General features: G+C 40.1%; 2 protein-coding genes across 2 annotated transcripts in view; both read left to right on the top strand.

Moving 5' to 3' along the window:
- LOC309557610 (uromodulin-like) overlaps window positions 1-15,721 on the top strand; it is a gene marked incomplete at its 5' end in the record, with an annotated part of 75,839 nt that extends 60,118 nt beyond the window's left edge. The window contains 4 exons of the mRNA XM_082260401.1: window positions 3,093-3,255; window positions 7,221-7,299; window positions 10,566-10,586; window positions 15,609-15,721. Coding sequence (XP_082116527.1) covers window positions 3,093-3,255; window positions 7,221-7,299; window positions 10,566-10,586; window positions 15,609-15,679 — 334 coding nt within the window. The 3' untranslated portion in view covers window positions 15,680-15,721. The remainder of the gene's footprint in view (window positions 1-3,092; window positions 3,256-7,220; window positions 7,300-10,565; window positions 10,587-15,608) is intronic.
- The window catches only part of LOC309558391 (uncharacterized protein), a gene marked incomplete at its 3' end in the record, with an annotated part of 897,500 nt that overhangs the window by 97,713 nt on the left and 773,096 nt on the right, over window positions 1-26,691 (top strand). The gene's annotated exons all lie outside the window — the stretch shown is intronic.

Genomic DNA, 26,691 nt, shown 5'->3' with positions numbered 1-26,691 from the left:
CATCAATGAGCTTTAGTAGGGGTGTTAGACTGGCATTTTGCAAGTGTTAATGACAAGTTAAAAATTCTCCCCAAATACCCTATGAGCACTGCAGTTTTGAAGCATTTGTTGAGTGTTAAAGGGCGTTAAAATTGCTCCACAAATGCCTATTTCATGACAGGAAATTAACTAATCCGAACGCCCCGCAACCACACCGCAAACACCTACCAGAAAGTTTGTGAAGTGTTACAATAGACTATAATGGAAGGCATTGAAAGGCTTCAAATGCCTCTTTACTCGACATGAGGCTTCATTTTTGAAGCGAAGCGACGCTAACGCTTCATGTTTTGATCATGTGAACAGCACTTGTGCTGTCCATTGTATCACCTGCATAGGCATTTTAGGGGCATTTTTTAACACCCCCTCAAATGCCTGCTTTTAATTGCCAGTGTGAACTAATTTATAACTATGAGATTTGACTTGCGGCACTACAAGGCAAAGCCTAAAAAAATCATGAGAAATGTGAAGCTGCCCAGATAGGCAGGAAGATGTAAAAAGAAAAATATGGAGAGTGTGGTGACACATTTTAAGAGACTCTTCTCAAAGCACTGTAGATTATTAAGGATTTATATTATTTTTTCAAGGGACTGGCATGCTTACCCAACCTTCACCCATGAGGGTACAAACCTGAATGCCTGGTGTGCTGGGATTCTATCTGTTGTGTGTATATACAAAAAGTCCAAGTGCTGATAATCAGGACCCCCTAAAAAGGAAGTTTACCAATATGACACTGAAATATCCAAACCAGACAATCCTTGTGCTGCCAGTCCCAAGCATAGAATGTAAATACAAAAGAATGAAACACTGAAAATGGACAGCGCACAGGAATGACAATGAGGTGTCAAAGGAGAATCAACAGACAGCCATCCATGATAAATGTCAATTTATTGAACAAATAAAACCAGGGATTGCTAACATGTTACCACATGGGTCCAGATGACGATGAGGGCATTGTAGGATGGTGAATGCCAAAGGTCAATGCGGGGTGGTCCAATGCTATACCTCTCAGAGATGTAGGAGTGTCCAAGGAAAGGGACCCACTGTGGCGTGAAAAGAGGATCCTGGCTGGTTTCCGTCGGCGCGTAAACAAGCCGTGGTACTGGAATGCTGACGGTAGCTGTCAGGTTTGTCAGAAGACTCTAACCGTCTCTCCGGTTTCCTGACCGGTAGTCTTCTTATCCCAGTATCTGGTGGAAGGGCGGTTGAGATCCTACAGCCAGAAATATGGGACCTAAATAGAAAGTGCACACAGGCTATATCAAGGAACATCAAACAAGCACTCACGGTTAGTAGAGAGCGAAGTCAGCGAACCAAGATCGGCAAAAATCCAAAGGAGTAGTCCACGAGGCAAGGTCAGAAACAGGCAGAGTTGGCAACAGCAATCAACGAAATCAAAAGGAGTAGTTCAAGAGGCAAGGTTGGGAACAAGCAGAGTCGGCAATGGCAATCAGTGAAATCCAAAGGAGTAGTCCAAGAGGCAAGGTCAGGAACAGGCAGAGTCGGCAACAGCAATCAACGAAATCCAAGTTTACCACCAACACCCAGGGAACAAGACCTATACTAGGGCAAAGACAGGAAGGGGAAGTGAAGATTTATAGGGTCACTAGATTAGATGACAGCCAACAGCTGGACACAGGGTGGGGCCAGCATCCAAACTCAAGGAAAAGAAAAACAAGGGTGTTACACAAAAGGAAGCTCCCCAGTGGCACAGGCAATAGGGAACCGGTCTCAGGATTGAATCCCAGACATGGCGTGACAGTAGCATTGTGGTGGGAAGTCACGTCACTCGGTGGGACGGAGCTAGATGCAGGAACCAGCATGGAACGCAAGCAAGCCTGTTGCCATGACTACGCGTTTTGCGCACATGCTCTTTGTCAAGTCTCAGGAAACACGTCGTCACAGCAACATGCTTGCTTGCATTCCATGCTGGTTCCTGCATCTGGCTCTGTCCCACCGAGTGATGTCACTTCCGGGCACCATGCTACCCTTGGTGCTCCAGTACCACATCTTGTTTATGCACCGACGGCGACCGGCCAGGATCCTCCTTTCACTCCACAGTGGGTCCCGTTCCCTAGACACCCCTACATCTCCGAGAGGTATAGCGTTGGACCACCCCGCATTTACCATTGGCATTCACCATCCTACAATGCCCTCACCGCCATCCGAACCCATGTGGTAAGGTGTTAGCAATCCATGGTTTTATTTGTTCAATAAGTTGACATTTATCATGGATGGCTGCTTGTTGATTCTCCTTTGACACCTTATTGTCATTCCTGTGGGCTGCCCATTTTCAGTGTTTCATCTGTTGTGTGTGAGTTTGGGGGAGGACATGCTGTTAAAAATAAAAACAACATCTCTCACTCTAATCACGCCATCCACTGGGCTGCATGATGCCGAATCCAGCTCCTTCAGTTGTCCCGTGGCCACCAGGAAGCAAACCAGCGTGGACCACAGACGGATGTGACATCACCAGAAGATGAAGAGTGGAAACAGTTGGGCAGGCAAACAAGAGCAGACTACGCGCTCAGAGCTACAGCTCCTTTTACAGGCCTGGTGGCCACGGAACAACCAAAGGAGCTGGATTTGGCATCATGAAGCCCCGTGGATGGCGTGATTAGAGTGAGAGATGGATCAGAACGGCTTCTCCTGCTTATCTCATCCTATGAGCCCATTTTAACACCTACATTCTGTGAGTTTTTATTATTGTGCCACAATAAATCGTTTGTGTACTACTACACTTAGGTGGCGCTTCCTTTCCCTCCCTCCCCCCTTCTTTTATACTTTTGTTAAAGTCTCTTTACATTTTTCAAGTTTCTATTTGGACTATTTGTCTAAAACTCAAGGCATAAAAAAAAGGAAAAGGACATGTTTGAAATTACATAATGAATGGGCCTTCTGTTTGTAAACCAAAGTCATTCTAGCTATCCCCTGTCAAGTAGAAGCATTGGAAAACTGCTACAGGACAGAATGTATTAATGAATGGAAATGACTCACTTTTATAGCTTGATGTTGATGAAAATATTCTAATCCTTGTCTGATGATAACACTTTTAGATGCCCCAACCACAATGACCAAACAATCACTGTGCTGGAAAATGGAGTGTCCCTTAGAGGTCGCTTTTCACTTCAAGTGTTTAAATTTCTGGGAGGATTCAGTCAGGTTTATTTACACTGCCAGGTCGGCTTGTGTGACACCTCCAGCAATGGCTGCTCACCTGTGAGTATTAATTGTTAACTTATAATTCTTTATTTTAATGTTGGGAGTTCAGGAAAACAGCTTAATTCTAAGTTAAAACTGATTTAGAAACCCTCAGAATTTAAAGGGTAACTCCATTTCCATGGGGAAAAGAAAATCATCAAATAAAGAAAAAATAATATAGCGTATACAATGGTGACACAAATCATATTGTAATTGAACGTTATCAAAAATGACCTTTCCTTTTCAATCTGCAGCTGTTGTAATTTTCTGAAAATGCAATACAATATGGCCGCCTGGAGCTGTTCTGTACACAGAATGTATACTGACCACACCCCCAGAAACATCATTTCCTGCTTGTGTGATTGGCTCACCAATTTTCCCAGAAGTCTGCCTAAGATATATAGCACTGCCCCCTTGAGGGCTGCTGGATTTCTCAACTTTTCAGGTCCCTCTGGGTTACGGTAGCAACTGCATGCAGAATCTTAACACTTTACTCTCCGGCTCAGTCAATGAACAGTCTAGGAATAAAAACTTTATGGAAAAAAAAAAGAACAGTCTAGGGGTTGTTGTTTTGTTATTTTTATTTTATATAGGGATGGGAGAAGGGAAAAGTGGGATACAGGCGGTCCCCGGGTTACAAACAAGATAGAGTCTGTAGGTTTGTTCTTAAGTCGAATTTGTTTGTAAGTCGGAACAGGTACATTTTTTAAGTTTAGCCCCAGCCAAAATAATTAATCTTTAAGGTTTTTGGATAGCATTGGGAAGGGTTACCACTCCTGTACCATTTTTTTTTTTGCTGTCTGTACCCCTGTTCAGAAGATTTCACCTCACTTTCTGTCCCTATGACAACTGGATTTTGAAAAATTTTGGGTTGTTGTGGAAAGATTAGTGATAAAGCTTCAGTGAAGACACCTTTTTCCCATGAGAACTCTTACAGGAGTGGATTTCCCTTTCTGAAGAATACCAGGCTTGCAATTGAGAGGTTGTGGGTTCGATCCCTTGGCCAGCAGGTGATTTATAAGTGGAATTCCTTCAGGGAGAGTGTAGTGAGTTTAACAGCCGCCCCTGAGCCATGACTGGCTAAAGGCACTTGCCTTTGGCCAATCATGGCACAGATGATTTAATTGGCCAAAGCATGGAGGGCAGAGTTCATGCTTTGGCCAATCACATAATGCACGGCCAGTGCTCAGTGCATCATGGATGTGGGAACTTGAAGTTCCCGCAAAGAAGCCCATTTGTTTGCCATTTGGCGAATGGTTGAACGGGCTGTGTTTGAGTCGAACACGAAGCCCATCCCTACTGATAAAGAATTTACACTATGGACATGTTTTTATAGAGGACATTATTGCAGCGTGTGTGTGTATTTACATTGTTTTTTTTTTTGTGGATGAGTAATAAGTGATACTACTTGTGTACCCAATACTCGTTCAGGTTTTACTCATTTCGGGATGAGCTGAGAGTTGGCTGTTCAGGCATTTGTCTGAATGCGGAAGGTTTAGGGCATTCAGTATGAAAAAATGTGACAGTTTCTAGATGTCAGTGGTTGCTGAAGAAGCAGTTGGTGCTTCCACCTGCTGTGTCCTTACCAGTGACCTCACACATTCATTGGAGCACCGCCTAAGAATTCAGACTCTTGTTGTAGGACGTGTTACATCAAAGGTGACATTTACAAAGAAAAAAGCGCAGAGACCCCTCCAAAGGTCCCAAGAAAAACATAGAAGACATTTAGAAGAGTCTGTGAGCTGTTTTTATTTTGTTAAGAAGCTGGGAATGAAATGTCATTTGCTGGCAATTTTATTATTGCATCCCTCTCGGCATGCTTTTTAAAGGCACTGGAAAATGTTCATGTTTCAAACATTTAAAAAAGAAAATCACTGCTCCTGGCTGAATGAAATGTAGTGTATTTTTTTTTCTTTGCATTGCCACATCTACCCTAGGGCAATGCCCACCTATGTTATTTTTTTGACTCCCCCTTGCCTACTAACCCAGAAAATGGTCTTTTTTAATCTGACAGATGTGACCCCCAATGATTTCTGTGGAGTCTTGGGTTGGCATCTGAACATCTATAATGTTTGCAGAACACTGCTCAAGCCAAACCCAGGGCAGTTAGGCTCATTGCTACCCTGTTTATTTTAAATGGGGATTCCAGTTGGTGACAAGTCCTCCCACACCCTCAAAAACACTGGGCCAGCAATGTGGGGAAAAGCACTTGTCACCATCAATATGGGGATATGTTGCTTTACCAGGTGAAAGGGCTGGGGGTACCCCCAATGCTGCCCTCTCAATGCTGATGCATGTGTCCTAGTAAGGTTTAAGAGGGGAGCTTAGGCTTGCAACCCCTCCCTTTCCTGACCAACTAGGCTGCATGATCAGATAATGGGTTTTGAACAGGTTTTAGGGGGCTTATACTCATATCTTTTTTTATTTTTTTTGCATGTAAACTATTTAAAAATCTGTTATCTTTACCTCTTACTTTAGCATATCCTAAAGGTGCAACACTTGCACCCCCAAGCATGTTATTTAACAGATTTGTGCATTTTTAATATTTCACTTCAGGCTTTATTAAAAAGCTGCTTCCCTCTCAGCCACATATTTATTTGTTTATTTATTTGCTATGGTGCAAATCCCCCAGGGCAGTGGCCAGCTATCCATACCCTTTGTTTGACAATCTCTTCCCTATTAGCCTTAAAAATGGAGAGATTTGATTTTAAAGATTTGACACCTATTGACTTCAATGGGCTTCACATTAACATTTACAATTTGCATTCAAAATAGAACCCAAGAACGTTCGCCTATCACTAGAGGCAACAGATCGAACTGTGATAGTTAATAGTTTCCTTTTTGGAAAATCCAGAATGAGTTGCAATACTGGTTTCACGTTTGTAACTATTATTCAATGTTTTAGTACAAAAATAATTTTTATAGATCATAAAAAAATACATTTTAAAATATAAGGCAATTTTATATGGCAATAAAGATAACTTTAATCTAAAGCCTTTTAGAGGTTTCTATGAACTTAATCAGGGGAAATCATAAAATGTAACATGTAGGGGCACAGCAATGAGGAACTTTGTATCTTGGGGTGGTGGATCCTGAGAAGGAGGATCACAGATACCGGTTCTCCATCAGATCTGCTCCACTTGTGATTAACAGCAGATAGTGGATGGATGCTTCGCCAATAGACGGCCTGTAATTGGCTATAGAATCAATCCACTCGCTGCTGTCAATTACAAGGAGAGAGCAGACCCAATGGAGACAGAGTACAGGAGGTCCCCGGGTTACAAACATCCGACTTACAAATGACTCCTACTTACAAACGGAGGGAGACAACAGGAAGTGAGGAGAAATCTCCCCCTAGGAAGGGAAATTCACTCCCGTAAGAGTTCTCATGGGAAAAAGATGTCTCCACTGAAGGTTTATCACCAATCCTTGTTTCCACAACAACCCAAACTTTTCAAAATACAGTTGTCATAGGGACAGAAAGTGAGGTAAAATCTTCTGAACAGGAACACAGACAGCAAAACAAATGGTACAGGGGTGTTCACCCTTCCCTATGCTATCCAAAAAAAGCTTAAATTTTTTTCTTTTAGCTGGAGCTAAACTTAGAAAATGTACCTGTTCCGATTTACAAACAAATTTGACTTAAAAACAAACCTACAGTCCCTATCTTGTTTGTAACCCGAGGACCGCCTGTACTAATGTCTCAGCCTACCTATCATGTTCCACCCACTGTACCAACACTGATTGCTAGGAGGCTGCTCAGCTGCTGGCTGTGGACATTTTGTGAAATTACCTTTAACATTAAAACTAAGGTTTTTTTCATAAAGTTGGAAAAACTATTTATAATCATGAGCATAAAAACAGAAAAGTTTAGGCATTTAGGCCCTTTGCTATGCAGATAGTAATATGAAACTAATTAGACTGACAAACATCTCTATTATTGTTCCTTGGTAAGAATTTGATGACCCATTTTCTGGTTTTAGAGTTGTCCTGCTATGAGATCGGCTTCGGTTGACAACAACAATGTGAAAAATATAACTATTGGACCTATATTCCAGAAAGGTAGGATCTATTTTTATAAATACTATTTTTGGAAATATCTGAGTATCCTATACATTTTACTTTGTATATCTAGTTCACAGAAACAATGCTTACCAAAAGAAGGTTTTAGTGGTACGGTACAGGATACAGGATCTTTAGTCATTGCACTGGGTATTATGCATCTATCTTCTGGTGATTGGACACTGGGAAAAAAAGAGAAAGCTACAGGGACATCCCCCTATATAAAACCTCTCACTCCCAGATAGCCAAAGTTTTTCACTAGAGTTAGTTTGGAAAAATTTCCTTTTCTGATGGAGCTTTTCTCAGTCCAATGATCCCTCTAATTGCTGCACCATACCCACTGCAGCTACTTTGCAGCAAAGGTGGTTAAATCTTCTTGCTGTCGTTCAGCAGCTCCTGTCACAAGGACTAAAAGAGGAAAATATACAGGAAATCTGCACAGACATTTTTACAGTTGCCAAACCAAATGGAGGAGAATGTTCCAATTTGAATCTAAAGACTCTCAATGCGTTCAGAAGTTCCACATGAAGACTACCTTCTACTCCTTCTTTCTGGAAGACTTTTTGCTTCAGTAGGCATTTGGGAAGCCTACTTGCACATTCCCATCTATCCTACCCATCAATGCTATCTAAGTATTACAGTGGGCGATCAGCGTTACCAATTTGTCACCCCCCTACACTTTTACCTGTCCTTGGTTTTTCACAAAGGTGCTTGCCCCAGTATTAGCTCTGCTCTGTGTTCAAGGAATTCATGTTGTGGGTTACCTGTATGATCTCTTGTTAAAGAATCAGTCTTCCATATTCCTGTCAGCTAACATCCAGTGGATAATGAAGATTCTGCTAAGCTTTGGCTTGATCCTCAGCCTATGAAAGTCATTGCTGGAACCTCTTCTCAAACTTTGGCCTGATGTTATACATGGCCCAGTCCAGGATCTTCCTGCCCTGGGATAAACTTCTGTCTCGCTTTGTGCCTACATGATTCTCCTGGATTCAAAGGTTGCTCCATTGAGGCAGTGCCATATCTCTACTTTCACCCCAGACTGTTGCAACTCACCATTTTGTCAGCATGGAACAAACAGGCCCAGTGCTTGGACTAATGCATCTCACCCCAAGCACAGACTCTCCCTTTGGTTTGGGGTTTCCAATCCAGTGCTGGACTCACTTCCACTGTAGGCTTTTATGTCACGTCCACATAAAAGTTCAATAAACATCCACAAAGCTGTAAGACCCAACTTGTGCAGAAATGGAGGACATCTGACAGATCAAGGGTTAACATGTCCCACTGCACCTCTCTACAATGATCAGGGAAGGTCCACACACATTAAGTGGCATAAAAGAAAGCATGGGTGCAGGAAGATGTCAGTATCTTACAACTTTCATAGAAAGGGAATATATTATCCTCTTACATTGTAACAAATAATGATGGGCACTCCATCATATAGTGACCCAGGCACAGTGGGAGATAACAGTGTCGGATGCAGTGTAAAGACAGAGCCTGAACTGACAAGAGGATAGAATATAGCATAAAACAGCAATATCACTGTGAACAGAGACTCGGGACACCATCCCACCGACGGTTTGCTATTATTGCATAATAGCCAATGTAATAAATAATGATCTTGTGTCTCAAAATGCAATCCAAGAAAATTATTTTAACAGTATGTCAAAAGTCCTATTATTTTTCCCTCCCTCCTATAATTATTATACGCAGTTTTTACATTTTTTTCACTTCCCAACCCCCACATTTAACTTGCACTATGTTTACATTACATATCATTTATAATAATGTAAAAGTTAGTGCGCTATTCTAAATAACGTAAAAAATTGATGAGAAGTATGACAAAAGCTTATATGAAATAATCCAAAAAAATCCTGACAGTAATAATTAGATAATCAAATACATATGTGTCAATCCTAAATCGTGCAATAGCTCCAAAATCATTTAAAACATAATCAAATGGCAATAGAATAATCAATGTGAAAAAAAGATCTACCAATAAAAAAACTATAAGCAACTTTGAATTATCCGTGAGTCTCTTGTGACATGCAGTGCTTCTTTAAAACCAAAAATAGTCAGTGTACAAAAAAACTCACCATCCACCGTGTATCCACATGTGAATGCAATGCGCGCTCACCTGCAGCACATAAGTAATGTGCAGTATTGGGTAAAATCTACCTGGGGGGGGGGGTGTCCTATGTTCTCCCTGGGATTCTCCTCCTAATCACGGCTGGTTATGCTGTAATATGTGTGCAATAATAGTAAGCGAATCCACCTAGGTGGGTCTTTAAACTTTCCCTAGGATCCTCCTCATAATTATGGTTGAGTTCCTGCACCTTTCTTCTAAGAAAAAAAGGCATGTATAGAACTTTTGTGTGTATTCACTTATGTGACGTTTTTTTATGAATTTAATTTTTCTAGTATGCTACTATAATAAATATTGTATGTTTTTTATATACCTGAGTATTGAATATTTCTTTATGAGATTAACAGTGGATGCCTTTAAAGTCCTATTACCCTTAGGGGTTTTTCTCTTTTAACTTTTTACATATTCATTGGATGTGGCCCCACTACATACAGGGTCATGTCTCAATGTTTGTATATATGATTTTGGAGCTACTGTACGATTTATGATTGGCACATACTGCATGTATTTTATTATCTAATTATCGCTTTCAGAAATTTTGGGATTATTTCATATAAGCTCTTGTCATACTTCTCATTAATTTTTTTAGGTTATTTAGAATAGCGCACTGTCTTTCACATTATTATATATTTGCATTCAGGTTTGAGGACTTGGTTTTGGTGGTAGCAGCAATTCTTTATCTTTTATTTTTAATCAAGATATAAATAATTTACTATCCTCTGGCTATATTCCATCAGCCAACCTTAGCAGCACATTAGTACTTATTCATTTTATTTTATATATGATTTATATTTATAGAGGGCAAACAAAGGACGAAAACAATGGCTAAACGTTTAAAATAACTTGTTGATGTAGAAGTAATGGAATGCTATTCTGTTATTTCTTTTATGCCTATTCCTTTCTTTGTAACAAATTGCATATAATGCCTAGGCATCATTTCAGTCGCTCGTACAATCTGTTAAACTAGAAGTAATTGATAAAAAAAGTACATAGAATTCTAAAAATGAAAGCAAAATATGACGTTAATAGGTTAATAGTAAAAATAATTAAAAGGTTAATATTAAAAATTATGTTATTAATAAAAATTATGTTAATAATAGTTGTATCTTTATTTCACTTTCAGCTGCTGTGCCGTCTCCTGGAGGTGAGCTTGTTTTTTTTTATATAACCAGCTACAATTTAATCATGGTGCATCATACATGAAGGAAATATACAGTAGAATTAAGTAGACATTCTCTCAATGGTTTCTGGTAAATCTATTTGGCTGAATAAATTAATTAATTTCATCCATGTGGAGAGGACCTGTGCTCATTTTTGACACCCAATCTGAGTAAAGGAGGTTTTAGAAACATATAAATTTCCCCAAATATGATTGTTTAATATAAATGAATTTGAATTTGTTTAATATTAGTAGTTCTCAGCACAGCAGCTTTGAGGGCCAATCAAGGCTTCACTTATGTACATATTATACAGAACAAATGAACAGAACACATTCTTATATATTTGCATTCAGGTTTGAGGACTTGGTTTTGGTGGTAGCAGCAATTCTTTATATTTAATTTTAATCAAGATATAAATAATTTATTATTAATATTAAGCACATTCGAATTAATTTGAATTTGTTTAATATTAATAGTTCTTAGCACAGCAGCTTGGAGGGCCAATCAAGGCTTCACATATGTACATATTATACAGAACAAATGTGATGAGTAACAAAGTTTTGCTATGAAAACAAATCTAAATTTTTGTTTGTATTTTATTTCCAGCTGCTCTGTCTTCAGATGGAGGTAAGAGAGGAAAATAAATATTATAACCAATAGTATTTTAGTCAAAGTGGATAAAACTGGGCTTACTGGTGGAGTAATTCAATGGGATAAAAATGACAAATGCTGTGTCCCCATTCCAGGGAATGTGTGTTCCTTTAAAACATGCTTTAAATTAGGTGGAATTTCATAAATGTGGAAGTCATATGTATAGAGGAATCAGGATTGTACATCATATGTGACAACCTAAGAGTCTTACAATAACTCTGTTGACTCTGCGCCTATGGAAAATACAGCTTACTGATTGGTAAGTATCAGTCATGAGCTTCGTGTTCGAGTCAAACCTAAGTTCGACTCCAACTCTGCCTGTTCCCCGAATGGCAAACAAATGGGCTTCTTCACGGGAACTTCGAGTCCCCGCATCCATAATTGATTTAATAGGTTTTATTTAATATCCATAATTAATGTTAATCATCCACTGGCCAGGGATTCGAACCCACAGCCTCTCACTTGCAAGCTGTTATTCTACTAGCTACGCCACAGAGCCAGCTGATTAACCTTAGACTCTCTGTGCCTAATTAACTTCTATTTGAGTTTGACAGCTCTTTTATAGGGCTCTGACGTCACCAGCACCCCATAATCCACTGCTCAGGTACAGTGAATAAATGACTGATGTCAGTAATTTATTCACTGCACCTGAGCAGTGGAATATGGGGCGCTGGTGATGTGAGAGCCCTATAAAAGAGCTGTCAAACTCAGATAGAAGTTAGTTAGGCACAGAGAATATAAGGTTAATTAGCTGGCTCGTGGTTTAGCTGGTAGAATAACAGGCTTGCAAGTGAGAGGGCCAGGTAGAATAACGGGCTTGTAAGTGAGAGGCTGTGGGTTTGGATCCCCTGGCCAGTGGGTGATTAATAGTCACTTACATTTAAGCCTTTAAAATGAGGAATTGTGATTTTCATGTTCATGTTCGTATGTTCGCTAGAACATTTCCTTTGTTCGAGATGTAAGTACAAGGAAGGAAGGTAAAGATACTATACAGATATTCAAGAAATGCAGTGCTGTATGCTCTAAACAAATATACTCTAAATAAAAAATAATACATATAAATTCACACTGGTGAAGAATTATTACTTGAGTAACACATTAGTCCCTTGTGCTTATAGTATAAATAAATACACAAATCCTTCTCATTACTTTCTTAGAAACTATGTGTCTCAAAAGGTTCATGTGCAAATGTGCTACCAGATAAAAAGTGTAAACCAATAAAGTGCTCAATAATATAAAGTTTTCAATATAATGTCTGTGTACATGTTAAAATCTTTAGAGCCAATTCTGTAATATTTTATAGTTCAATGGGCTTTAACGAGAATCCAATGACTGTTATGATAAGTGCCTATTTACATAAACCTTGTGGAAAACTCATTCACAAATTTTCCTGTGACCCCCCTATATCATAAACAGGTCTCTATGCGCTTTTTTCTATTTCTGCTGTTCCTCCTTTGTTCCTCTATCCTCCAATCCCCTGCCTTAGAACCAGTTTCCTCCACTCTCCATGCACCACCAAATACAATTTGGGAAACCCAGATAGTGTAACACAATTTAATTTCAGAAACCACAACATACACAAACTGTGCGCTTACATTATGCATAGATATGTAGGCCTCATACATGTTAACTGCGATACCGGCCCCAATCTGCGATGGCTGTGTACCCCACTGACCTGGAATCCTGGGATCCCAATCCCCGAAGACATCCTTTAGATGACATGTATTAGCTGGGGCTACTCTCGTAATGTCACTTCTAGTACATGCAGCCCACAGCCATCTTGGATTGGGGCCCCTGGTAAAGGTCTACAAATCTATGCAGAATGTGGTTTGAACAAGCAGCTCTGTGTCTTTTATTGGTGTGCGGTCTCCATCTTGAACGGTGATGGAATATATGATTTAAGCTGCTCTACAGTGGTGTGCAACTGACCCATTTCATTCTGTCATGCAGCGATGATGAGCCCACAATGGAGGCTAAATGAGGTGGGCCGCTTCTTCCCTGGAAAGGACTCATTTTTTCATTGGATTGCAATTTGTGTATGTTGTGGTTTAGTAACCACTTCTGGACCAGAAGGATTTGACCAGGCCTTAATGACCAGGCCAATTTATTGTGATTCGGAACTGTTATTTAAACAGATAATTGTGCGGTCATGTAACGCTGTACCTAAATAAAATTGATGTCCTTTTTTTCCCATGAATAGAGCATTCTTTTGGTGGTATTTGATCACCTCTGTGATTTTTATTTATTGCGCTATAAACAAAAAAAAGAGCGATAATTCTGAAAAAAAAAATTTGTATACTGCTACATATTTTTGGTAAAAAAAATCCCAATAAGCGTATTTTTATTGGTTTGCACTAAAGTTATTGTGTCTACAAACTAGGGGAAAGATATATGTCATTTTTATTCTTTATTTTTTTTTTTTTTTACTAGTAATGGCAACGATCTGCATTTTTTAGCGGGACTGCGACATTGCCATGGAGAGATTGGACCCCTAACTGACATGTTTGATACTTTTGGGGGGACCAGTGACATTACTACAGTAATCAGTGCTAAAAATATGCACTGTCACTGTAATAATGACACTGGCAGGGAAGGGGTTAATCTAGGGGTGATCCAAGGGTTAAGTGTGAGCCTAGGGGAGTGTTTTATAACTGTGTGGGGGAGGGACTTGTGAAATGAACACAGAGACCTGAGATCCTATATAGAAGGATCACAGACACTCTGTGATCATTTCAGAGAGAAGAACGGTCAGCTGTGTTTACAACAGCAGACCGTCATTCAGTCTCAGCAGGGAGCGATCATGGGTGTCAGGCGGCAATCGCAGCCGCCAGCCCCATGGATCAGTATCCCTGCTGCCTAGTGGGGATGGGCACGGACCTCCGGTGGTGTGTTCGCTCCAGGAGTGCTCCTGTGAACCGATGTACCCATAAGTTGGTTCGTGCAGTCGAGCCAGCCTGCCGCAGTATATCTGTGGTGGGCGGTCGCCAAGTGGTTAAATAAAATGGTGTTATATTGTATGGGTTTCCCCTATTTTATTTGTTGGTGGCAAGGAGAGTGAAGGAAACTGGCTGTAAGGCAGGGGATTGGAGGACAAAGGTGTAATGGAGGAAATCCAAAAAAGGAACAGCAGAAATGGAAAAAGCGCATAAAGACCTTCTTATGATATAAGGGGTCACAGAAAATCCGAGGAGTGAGTTTTCCACAAGGTGTATATTCATGGACACTCATGACTATGTTCACTGGATTCTTGTTGAAACACTCAATTGTGAAATATCACAGAACTAGCTTTGAAGATTTCAATCTTTACACGAACATTATACTGAGAGCATTATATTATTGAGCACTTTATTGGTTTGTACTTTTTATGTGGTAGCACATTTGCACATGAACCTTTTGAGAAGCATAGTTTCTAAGAAGGTAATGATGAGGAGTTGGGCATTTATTTATTCTATGAGCAGAAGGTATTTATGTGTCACTCAAAGAATAATTGTCCACAAAGGTGGATTTAGATTTATTATTTTTATTTAGAGTATATTTCTGTAGAGCATTCAGCGCTGCACCTCTTAAATATCTGTAAGCTAAGAATCATATCTGAGGAAGCCCCTTTCCAAGGATGGGTTTTAGAAGATATCTCATAATTCCTCAACCCAAGAACATCCTAAGGAATCACGTAAAGGTGTGTTTGGAGCCCCTCTGGGAAACTGCCCAAGCTCCAGATGCTCTCGGTCTATTTTATTAATTTACCGAACCAGTTACATATACTGTGTGCTTCCCAGCAGATATAGTGAATAGGAGGGATACCTGAAGCAGCAGACCACTGGCAGTCTACAGCTGATGTCTGCATGAGCTCCTAACCTGCAGATTGTTCTCAATGTGCAATATTTCCCAAACTGTTCACCTCCCTTTGCATTCCTCATGCCAGTTCTTGCAAATGCTGAGGACCAGAGACAGGCACTCACTAGCAAAACAGCTGTGTCCCTGATAGTTGCCCGTTGGCTGGCTCTGTAGTGAGAGAAACCCTCTCTGACATCACAACTAACATTAAAGGACACCTAGGAAGATGGGACTACTTCTACTTTCCCAAAAATTAATGCTGTAAAAATCTAATGGTGACCATGGGAATTAGAGTGGGGAGGGATGTCCTCATATACTCTTACTCTCCCAGATACATCACTCTCTAGTAAAGCTCTTACATTTGATTAGTTGTATTTGGTATACAGAGACTATTGTTCACTGCTGAGTTCCCTGATACTGTCTTACTGGGGAGAAATAGTGTACAGATTGGATGACTGTTACATAATGATTAGAGAATTTTTTTTAATGACCATTTATGGGGTTTTTATTTTGTCTTCCAGGCACTGCTGTACCAACTGCAAAGCTTTTCATCCCTGCCATTGTTTTCCTGTTGCTATTGTACTCGTTTTAGGCTGCATTCGCATCAGAGCAAATCGACTTTCAGGCGTTTTTAATGTTTTTATAAGTGTTCTACAAGCATTGTACAGCTTCAGGTGCTTTTGTTTAGTCAATAGAAAGCTCTAGAGGGAGGACAGGTGGAGGAGATTAGGGATGGAGAGCTGCAGAAAATGAGCAACAAATCGCTCATAAAACTTCCATGTTGCACATTGTCAGGTGTTCCCATTGAAGTCTATAGGGCCCAATCAGAAGTCTATGGGGTCCAACCATAAAGAAGCTCATGTACTTTTTTGAGCGAACGGGGCCTATCATACTTACTCATCAGTGTGAATTGGTATCACATTTGTAGATCAGTGTAACTATACATCTTGTGGAAGGGTTCTATAAGCACTCGAAGAAAAGAGTGATCCTCTACTGCAGACAAAGTCTTGGCAAGATAGTAAATATTGGGAAAACGACTACAGTCCGAGTTCCCAGCATATCATTTAAATCTTATATGACTTAAACATAAAAACATTTATAAATGTGTGAGAAGTTTGCTGACCAGCATAGCCAGAAGAAGGAGAAAAGACAAAGGAAGGTCAAACATTTGGAGTCGTCTACAAGGCTAAAAACTTGCCCTAAGTATGAGGTTTCTACAAGGGATGATATCTGCAATAAATAGGAGATATATATGGGTTGAGGGGAATCTTTTTCATAGCATTTTATGTGATTATTTTCTATACCTGATTATCAAAACTATCACTAAGCATTATTAGCTTGGAATAAAATCAAATAATATGGAAATTATTTTCAATAAATATCATACATATATAATAAATGGCATCTAAAAAGATTTGTGATTGTCTTTTTCTAACAATGGTATACCATGGGATCCTCCCAGATAACCGATGTATATAGTTTGCAAGCATAATATATACAAAATCAAACATTAAACCACATGGGATGTTTAAGGCACCAGAGTAATATAAAGAAGACTAAGAAGGTATAAATAAAACCATGTTTTTATTTCACAAAAAAATGCATGATTAAAAGGAGTATGACCCACTAATATATAATTACAGTATATAGAGCAATGCAGCATATACATTATTTTGATCATTTGAATTACTGTAGACATATGCAATTTGTTTTGTTATGAATTGAAAATTAGGACAGAATTTTCGTTACTATGAGATTTTGATATATCTGAAATCTCTGACTCACAATAGTAAAGAATTTCCAAGAATCCAAAATAAATAATAAAAAAAAACAATAAATTAATTTACATTCATTCACTTCATTCCTTGGGACTTGAGAGGGTTCGGTAAGTTCAATAATATGTGTCACACTCTGCATTCTTAAGATTGGCCAAAGCCAAAAATAAAAAACAACAAAGACACAAAACATCAAAGTCACAAGGTATTCAAGTAGCAAGCTAGTGCAAAGTCGCACTGAAAAGATAACGCATGAATTCTAATCTTACAAAATAACCTCCAAAAATATTAATTGATTCAGAACAAATATACAAAACAAATTCAAATGTACAAAACTAATTCCAAAAAATAATAATTTTTACCGGACTTTTGGGTATTCGGTACCCGGACTCGAACCAGAACATTTCACTGTATGTTAGGGTACTGTCCGTTGTTCAGTAACGTTATTTGATGTTTTGGCACGGTTTTTGATGGCGCCGTTTCAACAGGTGCAAGGCAGCCAATCAGCAAGCGTTTAACTAGTGTGCCCTAGAAGCCATCACAGCCATGCCTACTAATGGCATGGCTGCGATTGGCCAGTGCAGCATGTGACCCAGACTCTATATAAGCTGGAGTCACATAGCGCCGCGCGTCACTCTGCTATAACTATACTAGGGAGAGGTTCCTGCTGATTCTGCTGATGGAGAGATAGAAGATTATTGTAGGGTCAGGCTGGAGATTGCTTTGAGGGAAAGCATAGATAGGAACAATCTTCTTTAATCAGACAGCGATCTACATTGATTGTATTGTGTGGGGGTGCAGTGCACGATCTTTATGCCCTGACGTGAGCCCAGTGAGGAGGAGGAGGGAGAAAAAAACATTTATCAGTCTGTTAGGTGGGTGGCGTGCGGTGTGTAGCGGCCATTTAATGCAAGCTCAGTGCATATATGTCTGCTTAATCTGGATTTAAAAAAGAAAAAAAAAATTCCTTCATATTTTACTTTGACATACAGTCTTTAGACAGACACTGCTTTTCTAATCTGCTCTTCAAAAAGCACCAATGTAAGGGGAAAATAATTATTTTTCAGTATTAAGGGGGAAAAATAATTTTTCAGTTTTTCACTTAAAATGTTTTTTTTATTCAATAGCGGAATAGAACAACAACAGTATCCAACCTGTTAGGCGTGCGGTGTGTAGCGGCCATTTACTGCAACCTCAGTGCATATGTGTCTGCTTAATCTGCATTTAAAAAAGAAAAAAACTTTTTTTCCTTCATATTTTACTGTGACTTACAGTGTTTAGACAGACACTACTTTTCAAATCTGCTATTCAACAAGCACCAATTAAGGGGACAATTATGTTTCAGTTTTTCATTCATATGTTACAGTGAGATACACCCATTGCATACTGTTGTATTGCGCTTTGCAATAAAAAAAAAAACATTTAGGGGCAAAAAAAGTTGATTGCGGCCCTGTCCGTATATGTTACAGTGACATACACCCATTGCATACTGTTGTATTGCGCATTGCAATAAAAAAAATCATTTACGGGCAAAAAAGGTTGATTGCGGCCCTGTCTGCATATGTTACAGTGACATACACCCATTGCATACTGCTGTATTGCGCTTTGCAATAAAAAAAAAAAAAAAACATTTCGGGGGAAGAAAAGTTGATTGCGGCCCTGTCTGCATATGTTACAGTGAGATACACCCATTGCATACTGTTGTATTGCACTTTGCAGTAAAAAAACACATTTAGGGGCATAAAAATTTGATTGCGGCCCTGTCTGCGTATGTTACAGTGAGATACACCCGTTGCATACTGTTGTATTGTGCATTGCAATAAAAAAATAAATTTAGGGGCAAAAAAAGTTGATTGCGGCCCTTTCTGCATATGTTACAGTGAGATACACCCATTGCATACTGTTGTATTGCGCATTGCAATAAAAAAAAAACATTTAGGGGCAAAAAAAGTTGATTGCGGCCCTGTCCGCATATGTTACAGTGAGATACACCCATTGCATACTGTTGTATTGCGCTTTGCAATATAAAAAACCCATTTAGGGGCAAAAAAAAGTTGATTGCGGCCCTGTCCGCATATGTTACAGTGAGATACACCCATTGCATACTGTTGTATTGCGCTTTGCAATAAAAAAAAAACATTTAGGGGCAAAAAAAGTTGATTGCGGCCCTGTCTGCATATGTTACAGTGAGATACACCCATTGCATGCTGTTGTGTTGCGCTTTGCAATAAAAAAAAACCCATTTAGGGGCAAGAAAGTTGATTGCGGCCCTGTCTGCATATGGTACAGTGACATACACCCATTGCATACTGTTGTATTGCGCTTTGCAATAAAAAAAATATTTTGGGGTGAAAAAAGTTGATTGCGGCCGTGTCCGCATATGTTACAGTGACATACACCCATTGCATACTGTTGTATTGCGCTTTGCAATAAAAAAAAACATTTAGGGGCAAAAAAAGTTGATTGCGGCCCTGTCTGCATATGTTACAGTGAGATACACCCGTTGCATACTGTTGTATTGCGCTTTGCAATAAAAAAACCCATTTAGGGGCAAAAAAAGTTGATTGCGGCCCTGTCTGCATATGTTACAGTGAGATACACCCATTGCATACTGTTGTATTGCGCTTTGCAATTAAAAAAAAAACATTTCGGGGGAAGAAAAGTTGATTGCGGCCCTGTCTGCATATGTTACAATGAGATACACCCATTGCATACTGTTGTGTTGCGCTTTGCAATAAAAAAAAACCATTTAGGGGCAAGAAAGTTGATTGCGGCCCTGTGTGCATATGTTACAGTGACATACACCCATTGCGTACTGTTGTATAGCGCTTTGCAATAAAAAAACATTTAGGGGCAAAAAAAGTTGATTGCGGCCCTGTGTGCATATGTTACAGTGAGATACACCCATTGCATACTGTTGTATTGCGCTTTGCAATAAAAAAAAAAAACATTTAGGGGCAAGAAAGTTGATTGCGGCCCTGTCTGCATATGTTACAGTGACATACACCCATTGCATACTGTTGTATTGCGCTTTGCAATAAAAAAAAAATATTTTGGGGCAAAAAAGTTGATTGCGGCCCAGTCCGCATATGTTACAGTGACATACACCCATTGCATACTGTTGTATTGCGCTTTGCAATAAAAAAAACCCATTTAGGGGCAAAAAAAGTTGATTGCGGCCCTGTCTGCATATGTTACAGTGAGATACACCCATTGCATACTGTTGTATTGCGCTTTGCAATAAAAAAAAAAAACATTTCGGGGGAAGAAAAGTTGATTGTGGCCCTGTCCGCATATGTTAAAGTGAGATACACCCATTGCAAACTGTTGTATTGTGCATTGCTATAAAAAAAAATCAATTAGGGGCAAAAAAAGTTGATTGCGGCCCTGTCTGCATATGTTACAGTGAGATACACCCATTGCATACTGTTGTATTGCACTTTGCAGTAAAAAAACACATTTTGGGGCATAAAAAATTGATTGCGGCCCTGTCCGCGTATGTTACAGTGAGATACACCCGTTGCATACTGTTGTATTGTGCATTGCAATAGAAAAAGCCATTTAGGGGCAAGAAAAGTTGATTGCAGCCCTGTCTGTATATGTTACAGTGACATACACCCATTGCATACTGTTGTATTGTGCTTTGCAATAAAAAACCCATTTAGGGGAAAAAAAAGTTGATTGCGGCCCTGTCTGAATATGTTACAGTGAGATAAACCCATTGCATACTGTTGTATTGCGCTTTGCAATAAAAAAAAAATTAGGGGCAAAAAAAGTTGATTGCGGCCCTGTCTGCATATGTTACAGTGAGATACACCCATTGCATACTGTTGTATTGCGCATTGCAATAAAAAAACCCATTTAAGGGCAAAAAAAGGTGATTGTGGCCCTGTCTGCATATGTTAGAGAGACATGCACCCATTGCATTCCGTTGTATTGCGCTTTGCAATAAAAAAAGCCATTTAGGGGCAACAAAAGTTGATTGCAGCCCTGCCTGCATATGTTATAGTGAGATACACTCATTGCATACTGTTGTATTGTGCATTGCAATAAAAAAAACATTCAGGGGCAAAAAAAAGTTGATTGCGGCCCTGTCTGCATATGTTACGGTGAGATACACCCATTGCATACTGTTGTATTGCGCATTGCAGTAAAAAAAAACATTTAAGGGCAAAAAAAGTTGATTTTGGCCCTGTCTGCATATGTTACAGTGAGATACACCCATTGCATACTGTTGTATTGCGCATTGCAGTAAAAAAAAAACATTTAAGGGCAAAAAAAGTTGATTGCGGCCCTGTCTGCATATGTTACAGTGAGATACACCCATTGCATACTATTGTATTGCGCTTTGCAGTAAAAAAAACATATTTAGGGGCAAGAAAAGTTGATTGCGGCCCTGTCCGCATATGTTACAGTGAGATACACCCATTGCATACTGTTGTATTGCGCTTTGCAGTAAAAAAACACATTTAGGGGCAAAAAAAGTTGATTGCGGCGCTGTCCGCATATGTTACAGTGAGATAAACCCATTGCATACTGTTGTATTGCGCTTTGCAATAAAAAAAAAACATTTAGGGGCAAAAAAAGTTAATTGCTGCCCTGTCTGCATATGTTACAGTTAGATACACCCATTGCATACTGTTGTATTGCGCATTGCAATAAAAAAACCCATTTAAGGGCAAAAAAAGGTGATTGTGGCCCTGTCTGCATATGTTAGAGAGACATGCACCCATTGCATTCCGTTGTATTGCGCTTTGCAATAAAAAAAGCCATTTAGGGGCAACAAAAGTTGATTGCAGCCCTGCCTGCATATGTTACAGTGAGATACACTCATTGCATACTGTTGTATTGTGCATTGCAATAAAAAAAACATTCAGGGGCAAAAAAAAGTTGATTGCGGCCCTGTCTGCATATGTTACGGTGAGATACACCCATTGCATACTGTTGTATTGCGCATTGCAGTAAAAAAAAACATTTAAGGGCAAAAAAAGTTGATTGTGGCCCTGTCTGCATATGTTACAGTGAGATACACCCATTGCATACTGTTGTATTGCGCATTGCAGTAAAAAAAAAACATTTAAGGGCAAAAAAAGTTGATTGCGGCCCTGTCTGCATATGTTACAGTGAGATACACCCATTGCATACTATTGTATTGCGCTTTGCAGTAAAAAAAACATATTTAGGGGCAAGAAAAGTTGATTGCGGCCCTGTCCGCATATGTTACAGTGAGATACACCCATTGCATACTGTTGTATTGCGCTTTGCAGTAAAAAAACACATTTAGGGGCAAAAAAAGTTGATTGCGGCGCTGTCCGCATATGTTACAGTGAGATAAACCCATTGCATACTGTTGTATTGCGCTTTGCAATAAAAAAAAAACATTTAGGGGCAAAAAAAGTTAATTGCTGCCCTGTCTGCATATGTTACAGTTAGATACACCCATTGCATACTGTTGTATTGCGCATTGCAATAAAAAAACCCATTTAAGGGCAAAAAAAGGTGATTGTGGCCCTGTCTGCATATGTTAGAGAGACATGCACCCATTGCATTCCGTTGTATTGCGCTTTGCAATAAAAAAAGCCATTTAGGGGCAACAAAAGTTGATTGCAGCCCTGCCTGCATATGTTACAGTGAGATACACTCATTGCATACTGTTGTATTGTGCATTGCAATAAAAAAAACATTCAGGGGCAAAAAAAAGTTGATTGCGGCCCTGTCTGCATATGTTACGGTGAGATACACCCATTGCATACTGTTGTATTGCGCATTGCAGTAAAAAAAAACATTTAAGGGCAAAAAAAGTTGATTGTGGCCCTGTCTGCATATGTTACAGTGAGATACACCCATTGCATACTGTTGTATTGCGCATTGCAGTAAAAAAAAAACATTTAAGGGCAAAAAAAGTTGATTGCGGCCCTGTCTGCATATGTTACAGTGAGATACACCCATTGCATACTATTGTATTGCGCTTTGCAGTAAAAAAACATATTTAGGGGCAAGAAAAGTTGATTGCGGCCCTGTCCGCATATGTTACAGTGAGATACACCCATTGCATACTGTTGTATTGCGCTTTGCAGTAAAAAAACACATTTAGGGGCAAAAAAAGTTGATTGCGGCGCTGTCCGCATATGTTACAGTGAGATAAACCCATTGCATACTGTTGTATTGCGCTTTGCAATAAAAAAAAAACATTTAGGGGCAAAAAAAGTTAATTGCTGCCCTGTCTGCATATGTTACAGTTAGATACACCCATTGCATACTGTTGTATTGCGCATTGCAATAAAAAAACACATTTTGGGGCAAAAAAAGTTGATTGCGGCCCTGTCTGCATATGTTACAGAGACATGCACCCATTGCATACCATTGTATTGCGCTTTGCAGTAAAAAAAGCCATTTAGGGGCAAAAAAAGTTGATTGCGGCCCTGTCTGCATATGTTACATTAAGATACACTCATTGCATACTGTTGTATTGTGCATTGCAATAAAAAAACATTTCGGGACAAAAAAAGTTGATTGCGGCCCTGTCTGCATATGTTACAGTGAGATACACCCATTGCATACTGCTGTATTGTGCAATGTAATAAAAAACCCATTTAAGCGCAAAAAAAGTTGATTGCGGCCCTTTCTGCATATGTTACAGTGAGATACACTCATTGCATACTGTTGTATTGCGCTTTGCAGTAAAAAAACACATTTAGGGGCAAAAAAAGTTGATTGCGGCCCTGTCCGCCTATGTTACAGTGAGATACACCCATTTCATACTGTTGTATTGTGCATTGCAATAAAAAAAAACATTTAGTGGCAAACAAAGTTGATTGCGGCCCTGTCTGCATATGTTACAGTGAGATACACCCATTGCATAATGTTGCATTGCACTTTGCAGTAAAAAAAAAACACATTTTGTTGCAAAAAAATTTGATTGCGGCCCTGTCCGCATATGTTACAGTGACATGCACCCATTGCATACCGTTGTATTCCGCTTTGCAATACAAACCCATTTAGGGGGAAAAAAATAAATTTTGGCCCAGTCTGCATATGTTACAGTGACATGCGCCCATTGCATATTGTTGTATTGCGCTTTGCAATAAAAAAAAAGCCATTTAGGGGCAAAAAAGTTGATTGCGGCCCTGTCTGCATATGTTACGGTGAGATACACCCATTGCATACTGTTGTATTGCGCATTGCAGTAAAAAAAAACATTTAAGGGCAAAAAAAGTTGATTGCGGCCCTGTCTGCATATGTTACAGTGAGATACACCCATTGCATACTGTTGTATTGCGCTTTGCAGTAAAAAAAACATATTTAGGGGCAAGAAAAGTTGATTGCGGCCCTGTCCGCATATGTTACAGAGAGATACACCCATTGCATGCTGTTGTATTGCGCTTTGCAATAAAAAAAAACACATTTAGGGGCAAAAAAAGTTGATTGCGGCCCTGTCTGCATATGTTACAGAGACATGCACCCATTGCATATCGTTGTATTGCGCTTTGCAGTAAAAAAAGCCATTTAGGGGCAAAAAAAGTTGATTGCGGCCCTGTCTGCATATGTTACATTGAGATACACTCATTGCATACTGTTGTATTGTGCATTGCAATAAAAAAAAACATTTCGGGGCAAAAAAAGTTGATTGCGGCCCTGTCTGCATATGTTACAGTGAGATACACCCATTGCATACTGCTGTATTGTGCATTGCAATAAAAAACCCATTTAAGGGCAAAAAAGTTGATTGCAGCCCTTTCTGCATATGTTACAGTGAGATACACCCATTGCATACTGCTGTATTGCGCTTTGCAGTAAAAAAACACATTTAGGGGCAAAAAAAGTTGATTGCGGCCCTGTCCACCTATGTTACAGTGAGATACACCCATTTCATACTGTTGTATTGTGCATTGCAATAAAAAAAACATTTAGGGGCAAACAAAGTTGATTGCGGCCCAGTCTGCATATGTTACAGTGAGATACACCCATTGCATAATGTTGCATTGCACTTTGCAGTAAAAAAAAACACATTTTGTTGCAAAAAAGTTGATTGTGGCTCTGTCCGCATATGTTACAGTGACATGCACCCATTGCATACCGTTGTATTCCGCTTTGCAATACAAACCCATTTAGGGTGAAAAAAATAAATTGTGGCCCAGTCTTCATATTTTATTGTGAGATACACCCATTGGATACTGTTGTTCTATTCCGCTATTCAGTAAACACCCATTTAGGGAAAAAATATTACATTGCGGCCTAGACTGCATATTTTACTGTGATATACACCCTTTGTATACTGTTGTTCTCTACCACTATTCAATAAACACCCATTTTGGGGAAAAATATTACATTGCGGCCTAGACTGCATATCTTACTGTGAGATACACCCTTTGGATACTGTTGTTCTCTTCCACTATTCAATAAACACCCATTTAGGGAAAAATATTACATTGCGGCCTAGTCTGCATATGTTACAGCGCAAAAAGGCACACAGTTCTCGCATGGAGGCCCAATTACTGGTGGTGAAGTGGTGCTGTTCCGCACAGCGACTCATGCATTTGTGCTGCAGCTGAAACTCCAGTATGGCCTGCTGCTGCTCGCACAGTTTGGCCAGCATGTGCAAATTAGAGTTCCACCTTGTGGGCACGTCACATATGAGGAAGTGAGCGGGAAGGCCAAAGTTACGCTTCAGCGCTGACAGGGAAACATCAGCAGGGTGAGAACGCCAAAAGTGTGCACAGACGGCCCGCACTTTCTGCAGCAGCTCTGACATATCGGGGTAATTTCTTAGGAACCTCTGCACCACAACATTCAGCACATGCGCCAGGCAAGGGATGTGTGTCAAACCGGCTAGGCCCAGAGCTGCTACAAGATTTTGCCCATTATCGCACACCACCAGGCCGGGCTTGAGGCTCACTGGCACCTACCACTCATCGGTCTGCTGTTGAATGCTCCTCCACAACTCCTGCGCAGTGTGTGTTTTTTCCCACAAACAGGCAAGTTTTAAAACTGCCTGCTGTTGTTTACCCGTACATGTGCTGAAGTTGGTGGTGAAGGTGTTACGCTGACTGGATGAGGAGGTGGTAGAGGATGAGGAAGCGGAGTAGGAGGAGTTAGGAACAGGAGGCAAACTGAAGCGCACTGCAATCCTTGGTGGTGGAAGGACATGTGCCAAACTGCTATCCGCCTCTGGCCCAGCCGCCACTGCATTTACCCAGTGTGCTGTTAGGGAGATATAACGTCCCTGACCGTGCTTACTAGTCCATGTATCCGTAGTTATGTGGACCTTGCCACAGATAACGTTGCGCAGTGCACACCTGATTTTGTCACCCACTTGGTTGTGCAGGGAAGGGATGGCTTGCCTGGAAAAGTGGTGGCGGCTGGGCACGACGTACTGTGGGACAGCCATCGCCATAAGGCTTTTAAAACTCTGCATCTCCACCAGACAGAATGACAGCATTTCATAGGCCAGGAACTTTGAAATGCTGGCATTCAGGGCCAGGGATCGCGGGTGGGTAGGGGGAGGGGGTACTTCCTCTTCTGCTTCAGTGTTTGGGAGATAGAAAGCTGAATGCTTGAACGGGACATTGTGGAGATGGTTGTTGGTGACCCAGGTGGTGGTGTTGCTGGCAGATCCTTTGTTTGCGGGGTGGCAGGTGCCAGTCTCAATACAGAGGTGGATAAAGAGGCAGAGACTGCAGCAGCAGAAGAGGATGCAGGAGGAGCCAGAGACCTTTCTTGGTTTTTGAGGTGTCTACTCCACTGCAGCTCGTGCTTTGCACTTAGATGCCTGGTCATGCAGGTTGTGCTCAGGTTGAGAAGGTTTATGCCGCACTTCAGGCTCTGATTG

The sequence above is a fragment of the Pelophylax lessonae genome (assembly GCF_965119305.1).
Source record: "Pelophylax lessonae genome assembly, chromosome: 6".
Lineage (NCBI taxonomy): Eukaryota > Metazoa > Chordata > Amphibia > Anura > Ranidae > Pelophylax > Pelophylax lessonae.
This window is presented reverse-complemented; position numbering and strand designations above follow the sequence as displayed.